The sequence below is a fragment of the Sander vitreus genome, chromosome 4 (genome assembly GCF_031162955.1).
Source record: "Sander vitreus isolate 19-12246 chromosome 4, sanVit1, whole genome shotgun sequence".
NCBI lineage: Eukaryota > Metazoa > Chordata > Actinopteri > Perciformes > Percidae > Sander > Sander vitreus.
The window spans coordinates 11832971-11854388 of NC_135858.1; the positions used below are offsets into that span (position 1 = coordinate 11832971).

At 39.9% G+C, this 21418-nt stretch overlaps 2 protein-coding genes across 2 annotated transcripts; both read left to right on the plus strand.

Moving 5' to 3' along the window:
- Nucleotides 1-2255: 2255 nt before the first annotated feature.
- pmela (premelanosome protein a) lies at nt 2256-8930 on the plus strand. The gene is made up of 13 exons (XM_078248268.1): nt 2256-2352; nt 3541-3636; nt 3753-3899; nt 4307-4441; nt 5275-5436; nt 5538-5822; nt 5928-6571; nt 6767-6932; nt 7031-7204; nt 7329-7431; nt 7704-7909; nt 7997-8087; nt 8321-8930. Exons 1-13 carry the CDS (start codon nt 2295-2297, stop codon nt 8472-8474), a joined length of 2421 nt encoding a protein of 806 aa, XP_078104394.1. The 5' UTR covers nt 2256-2294; the 3' UTR covers nt 8475-8930.
- Nucleotides 8931-14660: 5730 nt separating this feature from the next.
- On the plus strand, nt 14661-21001 carry prph (peripherin). Its single transcript, XM_078249593.1, has 10 exons — nt 14661-15277; nt 16810-16870; nt 17187-17282; nt 18101-18268; nt 18353-18478; nt 18583-18803; nt 19102-19136; nt 19505-19529; nt 20710-20785; nt 20900-21001. Exons 1-10 carry the CDS (start codon nt 14661-14663, stop codon nt 20999-21001), a joined length of 1527 nt encoding a protein of 508 aa, XP_078105719.1.
- The last annotated feature ends 417 nt before the right edge of the window (nt 21002-21418 follow it).

Sequence of the window (21418 nt, forward strand, 5' to 3'; positions counted from 1 at the left end):
TACTAAAAGATTGCAATCTAAAGCAACCAGTCTGTGCAACACATTGTTAGATACAAGCAGGAATATTCCTGAAAAGCAAGCTCTCAGAATCTTTATTGCTTGACTTCCACTGTCTGAAGTCTCTACATTATTTAATCATTCCAGAAATTCCCTGAACCTCAGGCACACTGTTATTAAAGGCTTTGAAAATGTCCAATTAAAGCTATATTTTAACTCTTTTTCAGGCTGCTCTAAAAACGAAACATCCTGTTTAGCCAGACTCATTTCACTTCAGAGTGATCGTACACCTCCCCAGACTGTCAATCGGGTGATATCAGAGCATTCTGATGTAGGATTTTTGAAAATGTCCAATTAAAGCTATATTTTAACTCTTTTTCAGGCTGCTAATTAAGATACAGTACTATACAATGGAGACTAATGAGCAAAGAAGCTAACAGTTGACTATTTGTGGTATGTTAAGTCAGGTGCTCTGTGGGAAGGCTTTATTTCCTCCTGAACTCTGCTGTTAGCACATGAGGGGTCACATGTAGTGAAGCATGAGTAGACTTTCAGGCATGAGACAACATCAGTGGGAAAACCACCAGGGCTCATAATGACTCTTTCTTTGTTATATAGACACGTATATGGCCCTTTTCTCAGTAAAATATAATTACATAATAATCTATTCTCTATTTAATTTAATAAGAGTATTAAGATTAGTGCACACATATAATTACAAGAATACAACAAGTTCAAAGGAAAACAAAAAATATTAAAAAAGTGATTAAATGATAAAAGTTATTATGAACCCATCCACTTTAAAAACAAATCCTCACCTTTTATTAACTTTGTATTATTATATAATTCAAGAAAAAAAAAAATATATATATATATATATATATATATATATATATATATATATATATATATATATTTATTTATTTTCAGTCATTTTTATAATTAACATTTTAAAATCTGGATATTAACCTATTGGTATGTATAGAGGGAACATCCTGACTAACAAAGCACAAGCCAGCCTCTTGTAAAAAAAAAAAAAAGCTTTACTATGCTACTTTAATGAAGTATAAACATGTCCATTTTATGGCAAACATACAAGTCGACAACAACATCATCCTGTTGTATAGGCTATAATATATAATTGAAAGTTGGGTACTGTTTTTTTACATTTAAATGTTGCTTTTCTTATTTCCAAATTCATAGAACATAAACCCATGCAATCAGACTAACATGACTAATTAATTGTGATGTATTAATTAATCTTCTTCCAGGATTTATTGATGTAATTTGCCTTGAAGATGCTTCATTAGGCTAGATGTGACTCCTATTTGTAATATAAACAAGCGAGAGAGAAAAGTTGTGGGGTTTGATACAATGCATTTATTTTCAAGAATGTGAAAGTTTGAGTGAAAATGTTTTTTTATTTTTTATTTTATTAATTCCGGAATCAATCGGCTCATTTCTCTAAATGTATATTTGTCCTCGTCTAAGTGGTTTTGGATTATGTCTCATAAACTGAGGCCGGGTGTGTCTGTGTTGCTGCAAGCACAGATTCTTAGAGCTGCAGCAGCCTGAGGTGGACACCAGGATACAGAGGAATGGCTGAGGAAATAAAAGGATGCCATTGATTTGCCATCCACACACTCCTCTTGTGACGGTAGTGCACGCATAGCTCTAAGGTCATACGTCTAAAACATGACTCGACGTACAACATTTTCATTTACACTGTGCAGAAAGCATCCATTGATTTTCCAATAATGCACTTGGAAAATATTGTCTTGCTTGAGGGATGTCTGTTACTTTGTGTGCATTTGAATTATTTACAGTACATGCACTATATCCATTTTTGGAACCTTTTTTCCATTAACTGTACAAGTTCCTGAGCTTTATTGTAGATATTGCATTGATGATATGTAGTACAATTGAAATTTGGCTTAAATGTGGTTCCCAAGTAAAAACACACAGTACACATGAAGTAAAAATAGTGTTAGCTCAGAAGAGAATATCAAATTTAATAATGACTTATAACAATGTAAAAAACTGTGAGTAAACACTACAATGCTTGTGAAACACAACAATAGCTAACAAAACATCATATTTTCTTACCAAAGGGGGTGGTGCCAGTTTGAGACTATCAATGATGTCAGAGGTGAGAAGAAACGTTATGGTAATTCAGGTCCGAAACCCTCTTAAAGAGAGTGAGAGGACATTTCTTAAGTCTCTCTGTCGTGTTGGGGTTCAGGACTGCAGGGTAAGGATCGGGGCTCAAAAAGAGGAGACACACAATCAAATACAGGATGAGGACTCTGGAACTGGTGCTGCTGGTTTTGGCTTTTACATTTGCCACTGCGATACGTGAGTACTTTTTTCCCCATCAGAAAACAGCTTGTTTCAAAAAGGTTTTCTCAGTCCAACTACATTGAACTTTTCTATCTGATTTGACACTTACAAAATATCTAAAGCAAGTGAAACTGCACAGGGATAAAGTGAAATTACCCTATTAGCACAATTCTTCTAATTTGTTCAATAAAAAAACGAAATTATTTGTTAAGATAGAGTTTTTGCTGCGTGTGATGTCAGACCTTTATACCAACACAGTTTAACAACAGGGAAAGTAATTCATTTTCTTTTTCTGTGACTAATGTAAATTAACACATTTCTGCTTTCCCCTCAATTACATGGTAACATTTTAGTATTTCTTTGTTTGGACTACAAATTGACCAGCAAATAGATTGGTCTGTCACACACGCCACACTCTGTTAAAGAGAGGGAAGATGGACAAACTTTTACATGCCAATTTTATGCTGTTTTTTAAGCCAATTTGCATTCATGACTATATCCTCAAATATGTTCTAAGGTGTGTGATACTGTACTGTAATTCATAATGTTGTTTTCTCACTTGGAAATTTGAAGACCATTTGTCGTGTTATTGTGAGGGTATTTCATGCAAATCACACACACACACACACACACACACACACACACACACACACACACACACACACACACACACACACACACCATAAACTGAGAAAAAAAACCCAGTGAGCCAGTTGACTGGGATCCCTCATTCCTCTCACTGGGATTACTGATGCTGCTGCTCAGTTGATAGTCACATGAAAGGGATTGAGGGGGATTGCAGGTCGTGTGACTCCCAACGTTAAGAACCCTCACACTTCTTACTCCTCCTCAACACCAAAAACACGGACCTGCTCTCGTTTACATAAGCATCTATATTAAGTTCAAAATCTGCTTGATTATAACAGTTGCAATACAAAGTGTGAAGAGTGCAAATATAAAAAGTCCAAGATAACAAAGAAGTTGTGCCTCTTTTAACACAACTCAAATTCTACTGTAATTAGTAGTTCATGGTATCTGCCAAACAAAATATAAATATATGATCGACACAAAGAAAACTGAAATACATTTTTGCAGCTGAGGAAGGATTTTTAAAAAAAATAATGTGTTGGTTATTGATGATACTTGGAATAATAGCATGAGTTGCAAGATGTAGCTTCTTTTCCTGAAAGATGTTTCTTCCAGGGCCTAGAAGTCAGTTCACACGTTATCGCTCATGGAACTCACGGATGTATCCGGTGTGGAAAGATGGAGACCAGAGATTCAGGAACTGTTGGTTTGGTGAGGCCGTATTCCTCTATTTCTCAAAACTGATTTTTTTTTTTTTTTACAAAATTCTGTCTGCCAGTCAATCTAAATATGTTAAATCATGAGTAATCTTTTTTTTTTTACCCCAGGTGGTGAAGTAACTTTTGATCTGAAAAATGATGCACCCACACTGACTGGAGCAAGAGCAACCTTCAATATTAATCTTAACTTCCCACCAAACCAGACAGCACTCCCTGATGGCCAGGTGGTCTGGGCGCAAAACTGCACCATCAATGGTAAGAATAGCTTTCCAGTAAAGCAACTGATTTGACTACAAAATGATCTTCATGTCATAAAAAGTGTTTGACATGGTCTTTTCTAAAGAAATGCAATTGCTTTTTAGACTTTTCATATAAAAATTGGTTTAAAAAAAAAATAGTATAATAGTATTTAATTAAAGAATGTATAAATGATTATAAAAAAGAACACATTGTTCTGTGAATTACCAGTTAAAACACTGACTATCATAATTGAACCAATGTGATTTTGAAATTGTGCTAGTTTCATTATTCTAGGACAAATTTACTCTTACTATTTTATTTTTTACCTGTGTTGTCTCATATTGACATGTAGTGTTATAGTTTGAATCATCACATCTGTTATTGCTATTGATGTATGATCTATGGCGGTCGTCTTTTTTCAGGACAACAGTACCAGGAGGGTCAGGCTGTGTATCCTGACCGGGGCACCCAGTCGACTGGAGTTTTCCCTGATGGTACACCGTTCTCCAGGAGCCAGAACAAGAAACCCAGCTACGTGTTTGTGTGGAAGACATGGGGTAAAGCTATTACATTTTTATAATATTTAGTCTGTTAAAAACTTAGGCTGCTCCTTAGCTGTAATTAATGCTGCAGTAGGACACCCAAATCTTCCAAATGCAGCTTTGACTACATTACATTATTACGTAAAATTGCCATAGAGACAAAGAACAGACAAAGGGGGGTGTGAAAGAATATAGGGTAGGTTTCTCCTCGAAGGCATTTGCCCCAGGCCGTATCACAAACAAATCCTTTTTAGTCTTATCTTACATCTTATCTGTGCTAATCTCTGACAATTATATTTGTCATCACCTGTTCCATCTAAAGACACACTGTAGCAGAAAACACATGTATTAATTGTGCTGTTCTCAATAACATGATCTTATTAACTTATTCTGTAAATAGTTAATATTATCTGCAAGACGTACAACAGTAGTCTCAGTTTGCCATTTTTATTTTATATCATCAGGCTTACCTGTTTTGGTAAACAAGTCATGAAGTCTAACACCATTCAGTCAATCAATCGCAAAGCACACAACCATCTAAGAAGAAGCCATTGTGTGCTAAATTTCATAAACTTTGGGGACATTCTTCCAAGTTTTGTTTAAAAAAAAAAAAAAGAGTCTGTTCTTTAGCACAATTCAGATTTTTTTGTTTATTGTTGTTTTTTTGCTGTTTGTCTTTCACAACAAATCAAAGACAGACCTTTTTTATTACTTGATTACTATTACAATTGCATCTCATGTACTATATAATGAAAGTGACACCTGGAGTGTCTCCAAAATGTGTGACTTCAATTAATTTTGCTGTAAAAACATTCACTCTAAATAAACACAATGTTGCTCTATTCAAGGGCGCTACTGGCAGGTGGCAGACGGACCATCCTCCTCCCTTACTATTGGAACAGACAACGTCCCCCTAGGCTCCTACAACATGGAGGTTGTCATCTATCACAGCCGTGGCAAAGACACATTTATCCCTCTCGGCTACGCCTCCACGGTCTTCGCCATCACAGGTTACCTATCTAACCTAACTTGAGGAAAGTTATTCTACAATATTGTTTTTTCTTTAACAATCCTCATCATAACAGCTCTTCGTCTTTTACTCCGTTATCAGACCAGATTCCCTTCACTATTTCACTCGCCCAAGTCAACGATGTAAACCAGGACGACCAGAACTTCATCCAGAACCGAGCCATTGCTTTCAACGTCAAGCTCCATGATCCCAGCCAGTATCTCAACGGCGCCGACATCAGCTTCAGCTGGGACTTTGGTGACAGCACTGGTACTCTGATCTCCAGAGAAACCACTGTCACACACACATACCTCACTGTCGGAACCTTCAAACCTCAGGTGGTCCTGATGGCAAGCATCTCCAATGGCTGCGGAAACCCCACTGCTGGTGAGATTTTAAACTACCAATTCCCTTTTATCTTTTAGACATACATGCTTTCCTATAAGAAGTCTGAACTAAGTTTTGCTCAGTTGTTTTAAACTTTTCTTTCAGTTGCTCCTATTGATGCCTCTGCTGCTACAGCAGTAGTCGTGATGGCCTCCACCCCTGCAGCTGACCCAGCAGCACCAGCCGAGGGAGGAGATGCAATTGCTTTGGACGTTCCTGCTTCTGAGACCACTCCACTCACTGCTTCAGTGCAGCCAGCTGAAGCAGAAAATGGAGAAGCGGTTGTTGACACAGAGGCAGTAGAGGTCGCCTCAGTAGCACCTGCAGGAGTCGACGCAGCTGTTGTTCTAGAGGAACAAGATCCCGCTGACACTGCTGCCCCTGCTGCCCCTGCTGCTCCTGCTGCCCCTGCTGCCCCTGCTGCCCCTGCTGCAGAAGCAGATGTTGCTGCCGAGGACACAGATCTAGCTGCAGGTGAGGTGGCCACTGTTGACCCTGTCGTACCTGCAGCTGAAGAGCCGGCAGATGCTGATACAGCAGCTGCAGATGAAACCGCAGTGCTTACAGATGCAACTGAAGAAAATGCGCTTGTGATTGATGCTGCTGCTTCAGTTGCACCTGTTGCAGAGGGAGAAGAAGCTGTAGTTGAGGTTGCTGGCACTGTCACTGTTGCTCCTGCAGCAGAAGTAGCTGTAGAGCAAGAAGGTGATGTGGCTGCTGATGTTGATGTCGCTGCTGCCGATGCTGCTGCTGCTGCTGCTGCTGCTGCTGATGTCCCTGCTGCTGATGCTGCTGCTGCTGCTGCTGATGTCCCTGCTGCTGATGCTGCTGCTGCTGCTGATGTCCCTGCTGCTGATGCTGCTGTTGCTGCTGATGTACCTGCTGCCGACGCTGCTGCTGCTGCTGATGCCGATGCTGTTGCTGTCGATGCTGCTGTTGTTGAGGCTGCTGCAGAGGTTGTACAAGCTGAAACAGAAGCCCCTGCTGATAACATTGTAGCTCCTGCTGCCACTGAGACCACAGCTGTAGAAGAGGCAGCACCAGCTGATGATACAGAGGCCGAAGTACAGGCAACTGAGAATGAAGTTGCAGCTACTGCAGCTCCTGCAGGTGAGTTTTTTTCTGTAAACTAAAATAAATATGCACAAAATAAAAAGATGGCTCTTGCAACAAAAGTATTATGACAAAAGATTCTGTGATTTTTCCAGAGCAACCAGCAGGCAATGAAGAGGCCGTTGCAGCTGAAGGTGAAGTTCAAGCAGAGGTCGAAACAGATCCAGCACAGGTTGCCCTCGTTGTGGCTAAAAGACAAGCACCAGAGCTGACAGCTGACTGCATGGTCTACCGTTATGGCTCCCTCGCCACTTCTCTAGATGTTGTCCGTAAGTCAATACAGTTTTTGTAACCATGGCAGTTCAAACCTCAACAGATGATATTTTGCTTCAATAGAAACAGTATGATTTATTAGTGTTAAAATCTCTCTTTTTGCCCTTTTCAACCCTGCAGAGGGTATTGAGAGTGTACAGATTGTACAGATGTCCAACGTTGTAGCAATTGCGACTGAGTTGGATCAGAAAGCTGTGGACGTCACCATTACCTGTCAGGGAAGGTGAGCAGTAAAATGTATCAACTCAATATAGAGAGCACACAGACACAGTAAAGAGGTTCACTTACTGCTGTTCAGCCAAACATTAAAAGTGTATTGATTTGGACTAATGGTCTTTATAACAATGATCTTCTAGTGAGCGTACACCGAGGCTGATATGTAAATTGTTATTATGTATTATGTTTAGCACAAAAAACACGTTTATAAGAATAATTTATCCACTTATGATTGTTCTCCTTGTAAATGTCTTTGCATCTTCACTGTCCTTCCTTCAGTCTGCCAAGTGAGGTCTGCACAGTCATTTCAGATGCTGACTGTATCACACCGGTGGCAACAATCTGTAATGCAGCTACACCCTCTCCAGACTGTGAAATGGTCCTTCGTCAGTTCTTCAATGACTCTGGAGTATTTTGCATCAATGTCTCTTTGACCAATGATGTCAGTCTTGCTATGGCAAGTGCTAGAGTCAGTGTAACATTAGGTGGGTGGAAGAAAAATGAATTAATAACCACTAAAGTACTCAATCTATAGATTATTCTCTCATTTGTATGATGTGCTTCAATTTCAGCCTCCGGTGGTTCCCCAGCTGGAACTGCAGCCACAGTCCTGGGGGTTATGGTTCTCGCCTGTGTTATCTGTTGTATTGGTTTGATGTACAGGTGAGTACCTAATTTACTAATTTAATTTATAAATTTAAAAAAAGTTAAGGAATCACCAAAGCGATTATAGCTTCTTTTTTTTTTTTTTTTTTTTTTTACAGTTTTCATTTCTTGTTTAATTTTTAGGATTTTGTTTCTTTTTGACATGTTGGCCTTTATTTCATGCCATATAAACTTATACATTTAACTTTTTCATTAGTGAACTTTCCTCACCTGTTTCATGTTTTTAACAGGCGGTTCAAGCAGTATCAGCCACTAAGAGAAGACCATGGTGACAGTAATGGAGGCAGCTCGGCGGTAACATCTGTGCCTTTGATGTTGTGGAACTTGTTGAGCAGACAGTCACCTGGAGAGAGTCGTCCACTGCTTCAGGGGAGGACTGTGTGAATATCATCATCAGCTTAGGCACTCAACATCTACAACATCCGCTACAATATTGACTTCATACACATAATAATCTAACTGTTAACACTCTAACTCCCAGTCAATGTATTTAACCAGAACCAATTAAGTGAACCAAGTTAAGTGAGCCAGCCCTCTGTACAACAACATGTAGAAATAGAAAGGAGTCAAGTGTGGAATAAAGAAGTGTCATAAGAATGTTGAAACATTTGTAGAGGAAAGTGATATTTATTTTGACCTATGGTATTTTGTATTAATTGACACTGGTAGGTTATAGAAGCCATAACTTGTGCTGTTATTTGTGGCCTATCTATACTAAACCAATTGGAAAATCAATGTTAACACAATTCAGTTCACTTTCTTTATAATGTAATTTAAATCACTTATATCACAGAACATTAATATGTTTGCTACCCTGAAATGAATAAAGTGGAACTTTGTTGTCACCATAAAGTTTTTATTTCCTTTGCATTTGCATGTGATATTTGTGATTTCACTCTCAGCACTCTCATAAGCGTTGCTTTTAGACGCAGCAGGCAGCTGTTTTCAACAAAAAAGCACTGATAAACCAACTGTCACTACCATCACAGATATAAAAAGCCAGCACAAGAGTTGGTGGAGACCAAAACTGAGCTAAAAGAAAATGTAATATTGAACTTACATTCAGAAATGCAACTCCAGATGAATGTGAATGTTGATCTCTATCTGCTGGATATGTAAATCATGGCAACTGTTTGCCAGATGGTTTACCGGATGTACAGTGCTGGGATAAAGCTTTAAGGCATTTCCTCCGCTTCGGATACCTATTTTGCAAGGGCACCGTCGCTGCATCCAGGGCTTAGCGCTGCCCAAGACAATTGTGATTGGTTTGAAAAAATGCAAACAAGCCAGAGTTTTTCCCATATCCCAGAATGATAAGCTGTGTAGTCAGACCTTACTCTGGAGATGAAGAAAGAATGAATACAGGTTTAAATAAAAAACTCTTAAGATCATTAGGCTAAACACCCATAAGGTCTAATCTACTACAACAACTTTACATTTAAAGAAAAGCATAAATAAAATGGTAAAATGGGCACACACTGGCCTGGGAACGCCTCGGGATCCCCGAGTCAGGGCTGGTTAATGTGTCGAAAGGGAAAGTTTGGGGTCCCCTGCTGGAGCTGCTGCCCCCACGACCTGACCCAGGATGAAGTTGAATGGATAGGCAGAATATATCACACATTTGAGTCACAGATTAGATTAAATTTACATTGGATTAGATAGGGAAAGAACATTTAGACAAAACACCAACACATAACACTCAAAAATAATATTATAAAATTCTTAAAACAACAAAATATGCCTTGTTTGGACTGCAGCAAATCACTTAATTAAATATGGCATGTCATAAACGTTTCACATGGTCTCAGCAGGCATTTAGATGGCGCAGAGATGTGCTCAGGAAGTGGTGTGGTCTCAGGATCACTGCAGCTGAGTGCGCTAAAAAAATACCATCATGTTCCGCTCTCTGCGATTTGTTTCGATGTTGCGGGATGCCTTCATGCATTGAGCTGACAACGAGCTGCTGGTCGTAACACGAACATCATGTGAAACACTGCAGTGCAGGAAAAAAGATGATGTCAGTGCAGCAAAATCTTTAATGGAAGAAGCTATGGCCTGGCCTACACAGTGGAAACAAACATATGGAAGGATGAAGAAGTAAAAGAAAGGATGGATCTTGGAATTGTTGTTTGCATTCATGAATCCACGTAAAGGTGTGAAGAAAGTGAAGGCGGTTTACTTAATGTATGTATTTACAGAATTTAAAATTGAGTCTATTATATTATTGCACTAGAGTGGGAATCTAAGGTTTGGGGCATTACATTTGGGATCAAACAGGAGCATACTGTGTATTTAGGACATCAGGAGGAAACTGGTGTACTGTAGTTTTTAAGTACATATTTTTCTGCTTTAATGTGAATGTTATTTAACTCATGTCCTATCTTACTTCTTACCACAATGTCCTTTCTTACTTCTCTCTCTCTTTACCTACATACATAAATATTCCAAATGAATATCCTTCCAATAAACTTGTGTAACACTGCAGTGCTCCATTAAAGTAATTACACAAACACAGCCGTTAATCATCCTCCACCCTTAACATGTCTCTAGGTCACATGTACTAAGTGTTGTTCAGCCATCTCAGTTCACTCTGGACGTGCACTGCAGCCACAACAAGACCCCACTGCTCTGCAGGAAGGCCATCATTTTTCACATGATGATCTCTATCTTGGACCTGACAGCCCTCCCGGATCTTACCATGCCTGCAGCTTTTAATAGGTCCCAGCATCCTCACCACTTGTCTCATTCAAACTGGCTGAATCATCAGCAAGCTCCATCCTGTCTGGACAGTGAACCTGGAGATGGGTCAGTGGGTGGACACCACAGAAGCAGCTACACAGCTCTTATTCATTTGAACGATTCTTTATTGCCCACCACTCCCTAGCAACTGATGTTAAAAGGGATGCAGTTTCCTTCATCTGTCCTCTACAGTGCAGAAACCTACCACAGTCAAGGATGTAGCGATAAGTCTTGCTGCAGTACAAAATCAGCATATACAGTACATTAACCAGTTCTGACACACATTTTTATTTTCTACATTGGTAACATTTGTCACATGATGTATCAAGTTTTTCGTTTCAAGTGTACCTCAGCCTCAACCCCCACTACATTCTACACATATTACCATCCTAAAAGTGTCAGTCACGTTTGATTTAAAACATTCAACAACTAATTTCTTTCTTCTTAATGAATTATTAAAAAAGAAATCTATAGCATGTGAAACATTATTACATTAACCACTTGATGGAAATGTTATACACATATAAAACTAAATACTTTAACTCTGTTGTCTTGTAAACGTGGTTTATAGGCTGCAATATGCAACTTGCACTCACAGATAACTGTATATATTTTTAAATGAATACTCAGCCCAAGTTAATTTATATCCATACAGTAACCATAGTTTATTTGCCCTAACCACAATCTTTCCATAACCTAACCATAGTTGACATGTAGGCATTGTTGACGAGCATTGAATGTAATCCGGTGAATTGCAGAATAGTTTAATAGGGATTTTCTTGCCTAGCAACAGGGTTGTGATTAATACCACTATAAGTCATCAAAGTCAGAATGACAAAAACAAAATTACAGCTGAAAATGATGCTGTAAGCTCAGTTTTCAATGAAGCATCCTCTGTGCTGTTGTCATTACTGACTGCTGTTCAGGACACAAGTTTGATAAGATTTCTTATCAGAGACCACACCCAAGACCTCATATATGAACATAGGGTAAATCTAACCCACGGCCTAAAATGAAATCACAACACAATATGTGTATTCCCTTTTATCCCATATGACTAAGATATCTAAATGCCGGCTTAGGTATGAAACATGACACACGTATTGTGAGTTCAATACGTGGAACAGATATTCCAGCATGACACTGTTGAAGAAGCATGATTGAATTTATGGCCCCTTCGGGAATTCTCTGAGAACCAGAAGGATCAATTGCTTATGGTAACATCTGGCTGATGGTTAGAATTACTGAATCATTGAACGTGTGTGTGTGTGTGTGTGTGTGTGTGTGTGTGTGTGTGTGTGTGTGTGTGTGTGTGTGTGTGTGTGTGTGTGTGTGTGTGTGTGTGTGTGTGTGTGTGTGTGTGTGTGTGTGTGTGTGTGTGTATGTATCTCTGACATGCATGTGATTAATTAAAGTGTAGAAATGCAGATTTTGTCCTAACACTGATAAGAAACCTTGACATATACTGTAGACAGATTTGATCTGGGGAAAGAATGGAAAGAAACATGTGCTCTGAGCAGAGAGCGTGAGACAGACGGTGAGACAGAGAGGGAGGGAGAGAGCGGAGCGAGTTACTGACCATAAAGCAGGTTGATTAGATTACAGAGCTAAGACTAACATGGGCCATTTATTGCACAGAGAGCCAGACATTGGCAGTAGCAGCCTTGCAAACCCAGGGGGAGGAAACTCAAGTGTGTAAGTGCGTGTTTGTGAATGACAGACAGAAGAAGAGATAACTATACTTTTATTTCAGTGTGCTCCAGATGCTCCATCAGGAAGAGGAAACCCAAAGTTACATTTAATTAGAAAAAGCGCTGAGTACAGGTCAAAATAAAGGCTGCGGTTTGATATGTAACAGTGTGTATGTTTAAAAGAGAAACAATATGTTATATTTATAATATGATATATTTAGTTGTGTATTATATTAGATACAAAAGAGCATAAACGGACAGGATTCAAGGTGCCAAGCATCCCTGAGGACACAAAGGGAAGACAATACCACACCCAGTCGCAACAGAGCATGCTCAGAATTACGTCAACTTTATATTAGAGAGGTAGCCTGTCTGCATTAAAATGACCATGCACCTCACACACACACACACACACACACACACACACACACACACACACACACACACACACACACACACACACACACACACACACACACACACACACACACACACACACACACACACACACACACACACTGCACAATGATTTGAAGGTGCTGCCTCACAGAATATTAGAAGCATACCAGTATTAAATAGTGTTTATGAATCTTGCTGCAAGCTTGCCATTTCATTTCAAGTTAAGACTAAAGCCCTGCCTCAGTGGTTGATTTAGTAATGTTACATAAATGTCCACGCACTTCGTTGTTCAACCTTGCAAATAGGACTCACACATCTCTGCAGAGAAAGAAACTAACTAATACACTACTGATGGTTTTATAGCACTTTTTTGTCCATGATAAAGATAAATTATAACACCATATGTCAAGAGCAAAATACTTTCTTTTCTGATTTAAAGGTTTAAAAGTTATATTAAACTCAAAACAATAAAACATTTTTATAATGTCGTCCTAAACTGCTAATTATTTGTGTTGGGTAGCTGGGACTGTTGCTATAACACCAGTCACTATTCTTTGACCTGTCATCATTAAGTCCTGATTCAGACTTCATACAACATTGCCAAAAACCTGTTCACCAGAAATAATGACAGGGTTTTGACAACTCTTACTCTACTAACAGGGACAACTGGATCTAATGCATTTGAAAAGAATAGAATAACTGCAGAGTCATGGCTCTGCACCAGACGCCCAGAATATCAATAAAGTGTTCCATTACTGTAAAAGGAGAGAGAGACAGAGAGACTGAGAGGAGAAAGGAAGGGAGACAGATGGAGGGGGAGAAGAATTAACTCAATGTATCCAAGTGATTCAATTTAGGCTACAATTTCACAGTTTCTTATTTAGAACCAGGTAACAGAATCTTTGACACACACATTTGATAGTAAAGTTAAGAACATTACATGTGCAAGTAAGAGTGAAATCATAGATAGATAGATAGCTAGATAGATAAATAGATAGATAGATAAATAGATACTTTATCCATCCCGAGGGAAATTTTAGGCATCCGGTAGCTTAGACAACCATAACGCAACAAACACACATATATCTCACATACATAAAAATCACTCACAGAAAATTAAAGAGTTCTAAACATCACTCACAGAAATTTTAAGAGTTAAAGGTGCCAAGGCAGACTGTGTGCAATGGTAGTAGTACAAAAGATCAATCGATCAGTGCAATAGCTTATTATTAAATATTAACTATGACTTTGAAAAGACAAGAATGTAAACCTAATAGAATTAGAATTGCTTGACAGAAAAGAAATATATTATTTATATATATATATATATATATATATATGTCATATACTGTATATATACAGTATATATGAATCATGTGGAGAAACAAGACTCAAAACTGACTGACTGAGTAACCAGTGAACAAGTGTCAATGAGGGCATGCATTAGAGAAGGCGAGGATGGGAGGAAGTGAGGAGACATCTTTAGATATCAAAGCAGAAATGTGGAAGCCAGTCTGGCCTCCTGCCAAGTGCTCTGATAAAAAGGGTGGAGCTGTCGAGACAGAGAGAGGCAGGGTCTATCTCTAAAGGGTAGGGAGTGGCCAAAGATTGTATGCTCATGAGTGATTGAGAAAGGAAGGATTCATGTGGGTGGGGTGAGGAGAAATGAGGGAGGGGGCTGTGTCAGGATGATGGGATAGCCAGCCTGTGTGCATAAAAACCCACAGCACTCTTCAGTCTGATGTACTGTTGCATCACGAGCATCTCCAAGCCTCCAGCTCTCTCTTCTCAGAACAGAACGAGACCAACCATGAGCCACTCTTCAATGCATACCTCAACTTCCTACAGGCGCACCTTTGGAAGCCCACACCCCATCTCCATGTCCTCTTACTCCCCTGTATCCTCCCGTATGCCCGTTTCTGGGGGTCGCTATATGCGTTCAATGTCACCCGTGGTTGCATCCCGCTCCACCACCTACCAACAACATCGTTCTCGCTCCAGCGCCCAACCCCCTCGCCTCTCCTACGACAAGGTGGACTTCACCCTGTCTGAAGCCATCAACCAGGAGTTCCTAACCACCCGCAGCAACGAGAAGGCCGAGCTGCAGGAGCTCAACGACCGCTTTGCCAGCTTCATCGAGAAGGTGCGCTACCTGGAGCAGCAGAATGGTGCACTGCAGCAGGAGCTCAACCAGTTCAAGGGCCAGCAGCAGCATGGTCAGCCCAGTCGTGCCTCTGAGATCTTCCAGGAGGAGGTGAGGGACCTGCGCCGCCAACTGGATGCCACCGGAAAGGAGAGGGACCATTACCAAGTGGAGAGGGACAACCTGGCTGAAGACGTGGTCCTGCTCAAGCAGAGGTTGGTACCAACATGATGAGAAAGAAAAGTATGATGCATGAAGAAATGAGATAGATAGATAGATAGATAGATAGATAGATAGATAGATAGATAGATAGATAGATAGATAGATAGGAATATCCTTGTCTCAAGCAAACAGAACCAATACAGAACATATGACTTCAGAGAAAGTTGCATCATGTTCCAAACCATATTGTCCCAACAAAGTCAAAGGTCAAATTCTCTTTCTTCCAATATTTCGTAACTGTTTTGTACAGGTTTAGCCGGGGGTGTGGTAGTGATGGTGATGTAGGGCGTGGCACATGTGCGGACCGGACACCACAAAGCGGCAGCATGATACAGGACAGTGCACTGCATCTTGCACATGAGACTGTTTCTATGTATTTGAGTTTATATGTTTACTGAATATTTTGTGCACTGGCATGATTCAATGAAAACAAGAAGGAAAGCCTCAGTACATGACAGCACATGAGAGTACTTGATGCCAAATTAGATAAGGAAGTGTTTAGTGATTACCCTAAAATAATGCAAATGTATGGACTTTTGGAAACACACACAATTATGTATTCACATTCTGAGATCATACTAAGAGGGGGATGGATGAATGGATAGACACAGGGTGGGGCGGGCTGAGGTGTGTGGAGGGGAGAGAGAGAGGAAATGGGACCAGAGGAAGAGAGTTTCAGGCGTGGTAAGAATAGCGTCAGGAAAAATCAATGTGACTCAGTGACTCCATTAGGTGTGTTTTCAGTGTCCCTCTGTGCTGATGGGATGGTGCCAGAGACCCCATTAGGACAAAAGGACCCCTGTAACGCAACATGAATTAAAGATGAGGAAGCAGGACCCACTATGTGATGCTTTTCCCACTAATCTACTTTATGTCCAGTCTGGACATGACTTCTGTCTGACAGGACAGATGGAGCCAATCAGTCAGAGAATGAGCAAAAGTGCCTATTGTGCATTGTGATATAATTTGAGATGAGTCATCACGGTGACTCATGGATTGTAACTAAGTTTGCTAGAACATTATGAAATATCTTTGTTTCATTGAATTTTGTTCATTCTTGCAGGAACAGCCAATTGGGTTAGAGGCAAAGTATACCCTGGACAGGTTGTCAGACTATCACAGGGCTGACATATAGAGAAAAACAACCATTCACGCTCCCAATTTTAGTTCAATACTAAAATGACCATTTACATTTTTTTTAAAAGATGGGAACTGTGTGTACATAACATTATTGAGTGTGTGCAGATGACCTTATTGAACTGTAGTGAAACCACATTAGCTGAAAGGAGCAGCTGCTGATCCCACTGGGCACACTCCCAAACCCTTTTTACAGGACAGTGAATTAACAAATTGATCCAGAGTGCTTTTTGCCAGCTGATGCCTCGGTGCAACCTTAGACAGAAAGGGAGTTCTTGGACAAATTCAACATGTTCTCTCTCCCCTTTTAGTAAATAGGACATTCTTGGAACCTGAAGGAAACCTGTACATTGTTTGAAATATTTTGTCTCGCTCCTTTGTCCTCAAGGTTGGAGGAAGAGGCCCAGAAGAGGGCAGATGCTGAGCATAACCTGGTTGCTTTCCGCAAGGTAAACACTCAGCTCACTGGACCATGATTACCTTATTGATTGCAGCGTCCTCAGGCTCTGATAACAGGTCAAAATGGACAGCTTTGCTCCCCATCTCCAACACTTCTACAATAGTGACAATGTAATATGACGGGGCAGATTTATAAATGCCATTGATATAGACTGCTGCAAAGCACTTTTTTATTGAAATACTTTTCCCCCATGGCTGCAAATGCTCACAAATCAAATGGTGTATTGGTGTTTTTTTTTTTTTTTTGTCTTTAGTTTAATTACTTTTTATTTATTTATTTAACAGTGTTTGTCTCATAAAAATTAGGATGTGGATGATGCCACATTGTCCCGTCTGGAGCTGGAGAGGAAGATCGAGTCTCTGATGGATGAGATTGAATTCCTCAAGAAGCTCCATGATGAAGTAAGTGACACACACACACACACACACACACACACACACACACACAAGCGCCAGAGATGCTGCAGAGTAATTGTATGCGCTCAACTAGTCTATATTACTAGTCAATATACAACTAGTCTATTTCCGGGATTGTTCCGCCGGATGCCCCTCATTTCGGCCAGATGTCCGTCACCTTCCGCTTTTTTTGTGTTGCCATTTTAAACTCCGGTGGACTATGGTTAACTGCTCCTCAGATCTCTGCAGGGTAAATCCAGACAGCTAGCTAGACTATCTTTCCAATCTGAGTTTTCTGTTGCATGACTAAAACAACTTTTGAAAGTACACGTTCCACCAAAACAAGTTCCTTCCCGAGGCTATTTTGCTGAGGCACCGTGGCTCCGCTCAGTGCTTAGCGCCGCCGAAGACAATTGGGATTGGTTTAAAGAAATGCCAATAAACCAGAGCACGTTTCTCTCCCATCCCGGAATGCTGTGTGGACTAGCCAGACCCTCCTCCGCCGCGCTGTGAAAGAAGGTCTGGCAATGCAAGACTATTGTTAATATAACTGGTTTCCTCACCTCTTGATAAAGTCTAGAATGTTGAACTCTTTTTCGACCCTCCTCCGCAGCGCTGTGGAGGAAGGTGTGGCAATGCGAGACACTGTCTTCAGTAAGTGTCACTTTGTGAAATATGATTTTATTCTCTTTTTTTTAGGTTAAACAAATGAGTGGGTGGATACCACTGCACTGGCACTTTTGACAACCAAGCAACGCAAAGCAATGGAAGAATAGTGCAATAGTTTTTCTGACAATATTTTGTCCATATCTTGGTATTATCAGGAAATCCAGGACGTACAAGTGAGTGTCCAGACCCAGCAGCTGAAGATGGAGGTGGACAGCAGCACCGCCAGGCCCGACCTAACTGGTGCTCTGAGGGATATCCGGGCCCAGTATGAGACCATTGCCTTGAAGAACATGCAGGAATCTGAGGACTGGTATAAGTCCAAGGTAGGCAGAGAGACAAACTGACAGTAACACATGAACATATAAGCACATATTCATTATTGTGTGCTGCATCTTTTGTTCCTGCAGTTTAATGATCTGACTGAGTCTGCAAAGCGCAACACTGATAATCTGAGGCAGGCCAAGCAGGAGGCCAATGAGTCCAGGAGGCAGATTCAGTCTCTTAGCTGTGAAATTGATGCACTGAAGAACACGGTGAGACCAAAAAAACACCTGTCCTTTGTGTATAATAATCTATAATCTATGATTATACACATTACACCCTCTTATTGCACCGTATCTGCTACTGTGTTTCTCAGAATGAAGCTCTGCTGAGACAGATGCGTGAAATGGAGGACCAATTTGGCAATGAGATCGGCAACTACCAGGACAATGTAGGAAGGCTGGAGGATGAGATCCGCCACCTGAAGGACGAGATGGCTCGCCACCTTCGGGAGTACCAGGACCTCCTCAATGTCAAAATGGCTTTGGACATTGAGATTGCAACTTACCGTAAACTGCTGGAGGGGGAGGAGAGCAGGTGAGAGCAAAATGTGTCTCAGATTAAATTTTTTGCTGTTTTTACATGATTTAAAAAAAATCTTTTATCACTTTTCTCTCCTGATTAGAGACAAGATGGGCAGTATCTAGAATGCAGCTGTACTTATAAAATAAACTAATAAAATACCTATTGTGATTTTCTTGCTGACAGCCAAAAATGTTATTGTTTTGTTTCTTGTCTAGTTTTTAGTCAATTACAAACCTCAGAGTAATTGATATGCAAGTCTAACCTCAAGTAAAGCAAGTTTTCACACCCAGCTTTCATATCCCCTGTTCAGGATTACTCTTCCCATGCTCAATATTGGCATGAGCAGTTACCAAGGCGAGCGAGGTAAGCTATAGTTCTCTTTCTCCAAAATATAACATGATTAAAATCCTTTTTACCATATAGCATTGCAACATGTGAGGAGCCACTGATTCTCTAATACGTTTCCCCCCATTATGTAGGCCTATTCCCATTTCAAATGTTTTCCTAATATTACTTAAAGTGACTATATGTAACTTTTTAATGTTTCTAAAGCTGTGTCATTTTTCATACAATGGCCTTAAATAACAGCAAACGAGACTAACAGTGAAAGGAACGCTATTTTTATATAGTTTTTGGTAAGGCATCTGCCCGGGTTAGATTTTTAGCAGTTAGACGGCGCTACAGTAACACATTCTGACGGGTCACAGATTTAGATATAGAATTACGGGATTGTAAATTATTCAAAACCACCCCCTAATTGGCCCTCAAGTATGTAATATGTCTATTTCATTCATGAAATAACTTTACAGTCCGCGATGTGGTTGTACGTCAGTAGCCGACATTAAATTACGTCCCCCTTCCATTTAGCGCCAACGTTTTCCTTTTAGTCCGTGTTTGTGTTCGCTTACTATTTTCTTTTCGTAACGTTACTTGTGTAAAGTGTCCCTGGGTTTCATATAATGTGCTATATTCATCTAAGTTATTATTAAGTTGGTTGCTTCAACAAACTCTTAATGCTTTGGCTCGTGACACGGTGACAGTGTTATCCGGTTTAGTTCACGATACATCCAAAGTAGGCTAAGTTACCGTATGCTACACTTGAAGAGCAACGATGCATCTGTAACTTCTTCATCTGTAAAGTTTTTATTGTAAATGAATGATTTTCTGTCTGAGCAAAACATTATTAGCAACTAAATAGACCTCGCCGTACCGTTAACTCAATAATCTACAGTGGGCAATACAGCACCGTAAAGAAAGGACCTTTACGACAGCAGGTGTGGTAAAAACACTACCGCTTTTGTCCAAAGCGGCCGCTAGAATCAACACAAACTGAAAGTTACATATAGCCACTTTAACATAAAAATGCAGTAAACCTTGGATAATGTAACAGACCAGTAGGTTTAGGTAAAATTATTAATTTCTAACTATTGGTATGGGGGATTGCTCTAAAATAGTCATGAGCCGCAGCCACCGTTGCTATGGAGAAGAAGCAAGACGGAAATGCGAATCAGAGTTGTCACAGCAGTTTGGAACAAAACACGTTGACACAGTTGCTGAATTCATCTAACATTTACCCAGAATCCAAAAAGAAATTGATTTAAGCTGCCAATTGTATTAAAATTGTACAAAAGCATAATCTTTAACTTCCGCCCCTTAGCAGCGGATGTAATTTCATTTTAAGCTCTGTAATTAAAACATTAAAACAACAAAATGCACCTTGGGAGTCAGTTGTGGATCATTGTACTGTCGATTCAACCAGGAGTTATTTAGTAATTTGAAACCAGGGGTGCCTGAGTTCCACCTTCAAAGTGAATCTTTAAAAAAAAAAAAATAATTCAGAAAAGCGAAACTTCTATTTTGTGAATGCAAATGTTTCTGAATGTAAAAATCTCAGCAGCGCTTTAATCTGACTTTTCACAGACTACGAACACACTCCAGGCAGCATGAGCAAGAAGACTGTGGTGATCAAGACTGTTGAGACTAGAGATGGAGAGGTACAATGATTTATACAAAAATAACCAGCTATATATATTGATAAATGTTTTTTTTATTTGTTTTTTTCCATAATTGTAATATATAATCTATATAATCTGTTTCTTTTCCATCAGGTGGTGAAGGAATCCAGGAGGGAGAAGGAGAGAGAGTCAGTCCGAACCGACAAGGACGACAAGGACGACAAGGACGACAAGGATGACAACGACGACGAGTAGAAAAAAACTATTAGAAAGTGTGAAGGCCAGAGCCACGAGAGAAAATAATACATAAAATAAATGAAGACCCCCTCACCGGCAAAAAAAAAAACAAACAAAAAAGACAAACTCTTATCTATATAGTCCTCATTCCTACTAGTTGTGTTAAATCGTCTAGCAGAAAGTCTCTCAGTATAGGTGCAATGTTGAATGAATCCCTTTAGACAGTGTCACTTTGGTGCTATTTAAACCACCCAACTTTTGCTACACTTGTGTCATCTGTAGGGCTATGCAAAGCCACTTTATTAACATATGTGAAAATATGACCAACTGAAAAGACTTTTGCTGAATGTGCTTTGCAATGCTGTGTGTATCTGGCACAACTGATGAGTGACTATGTGCGAAATAAGTGCAAATAAACTTAATTGGCGCAAATTG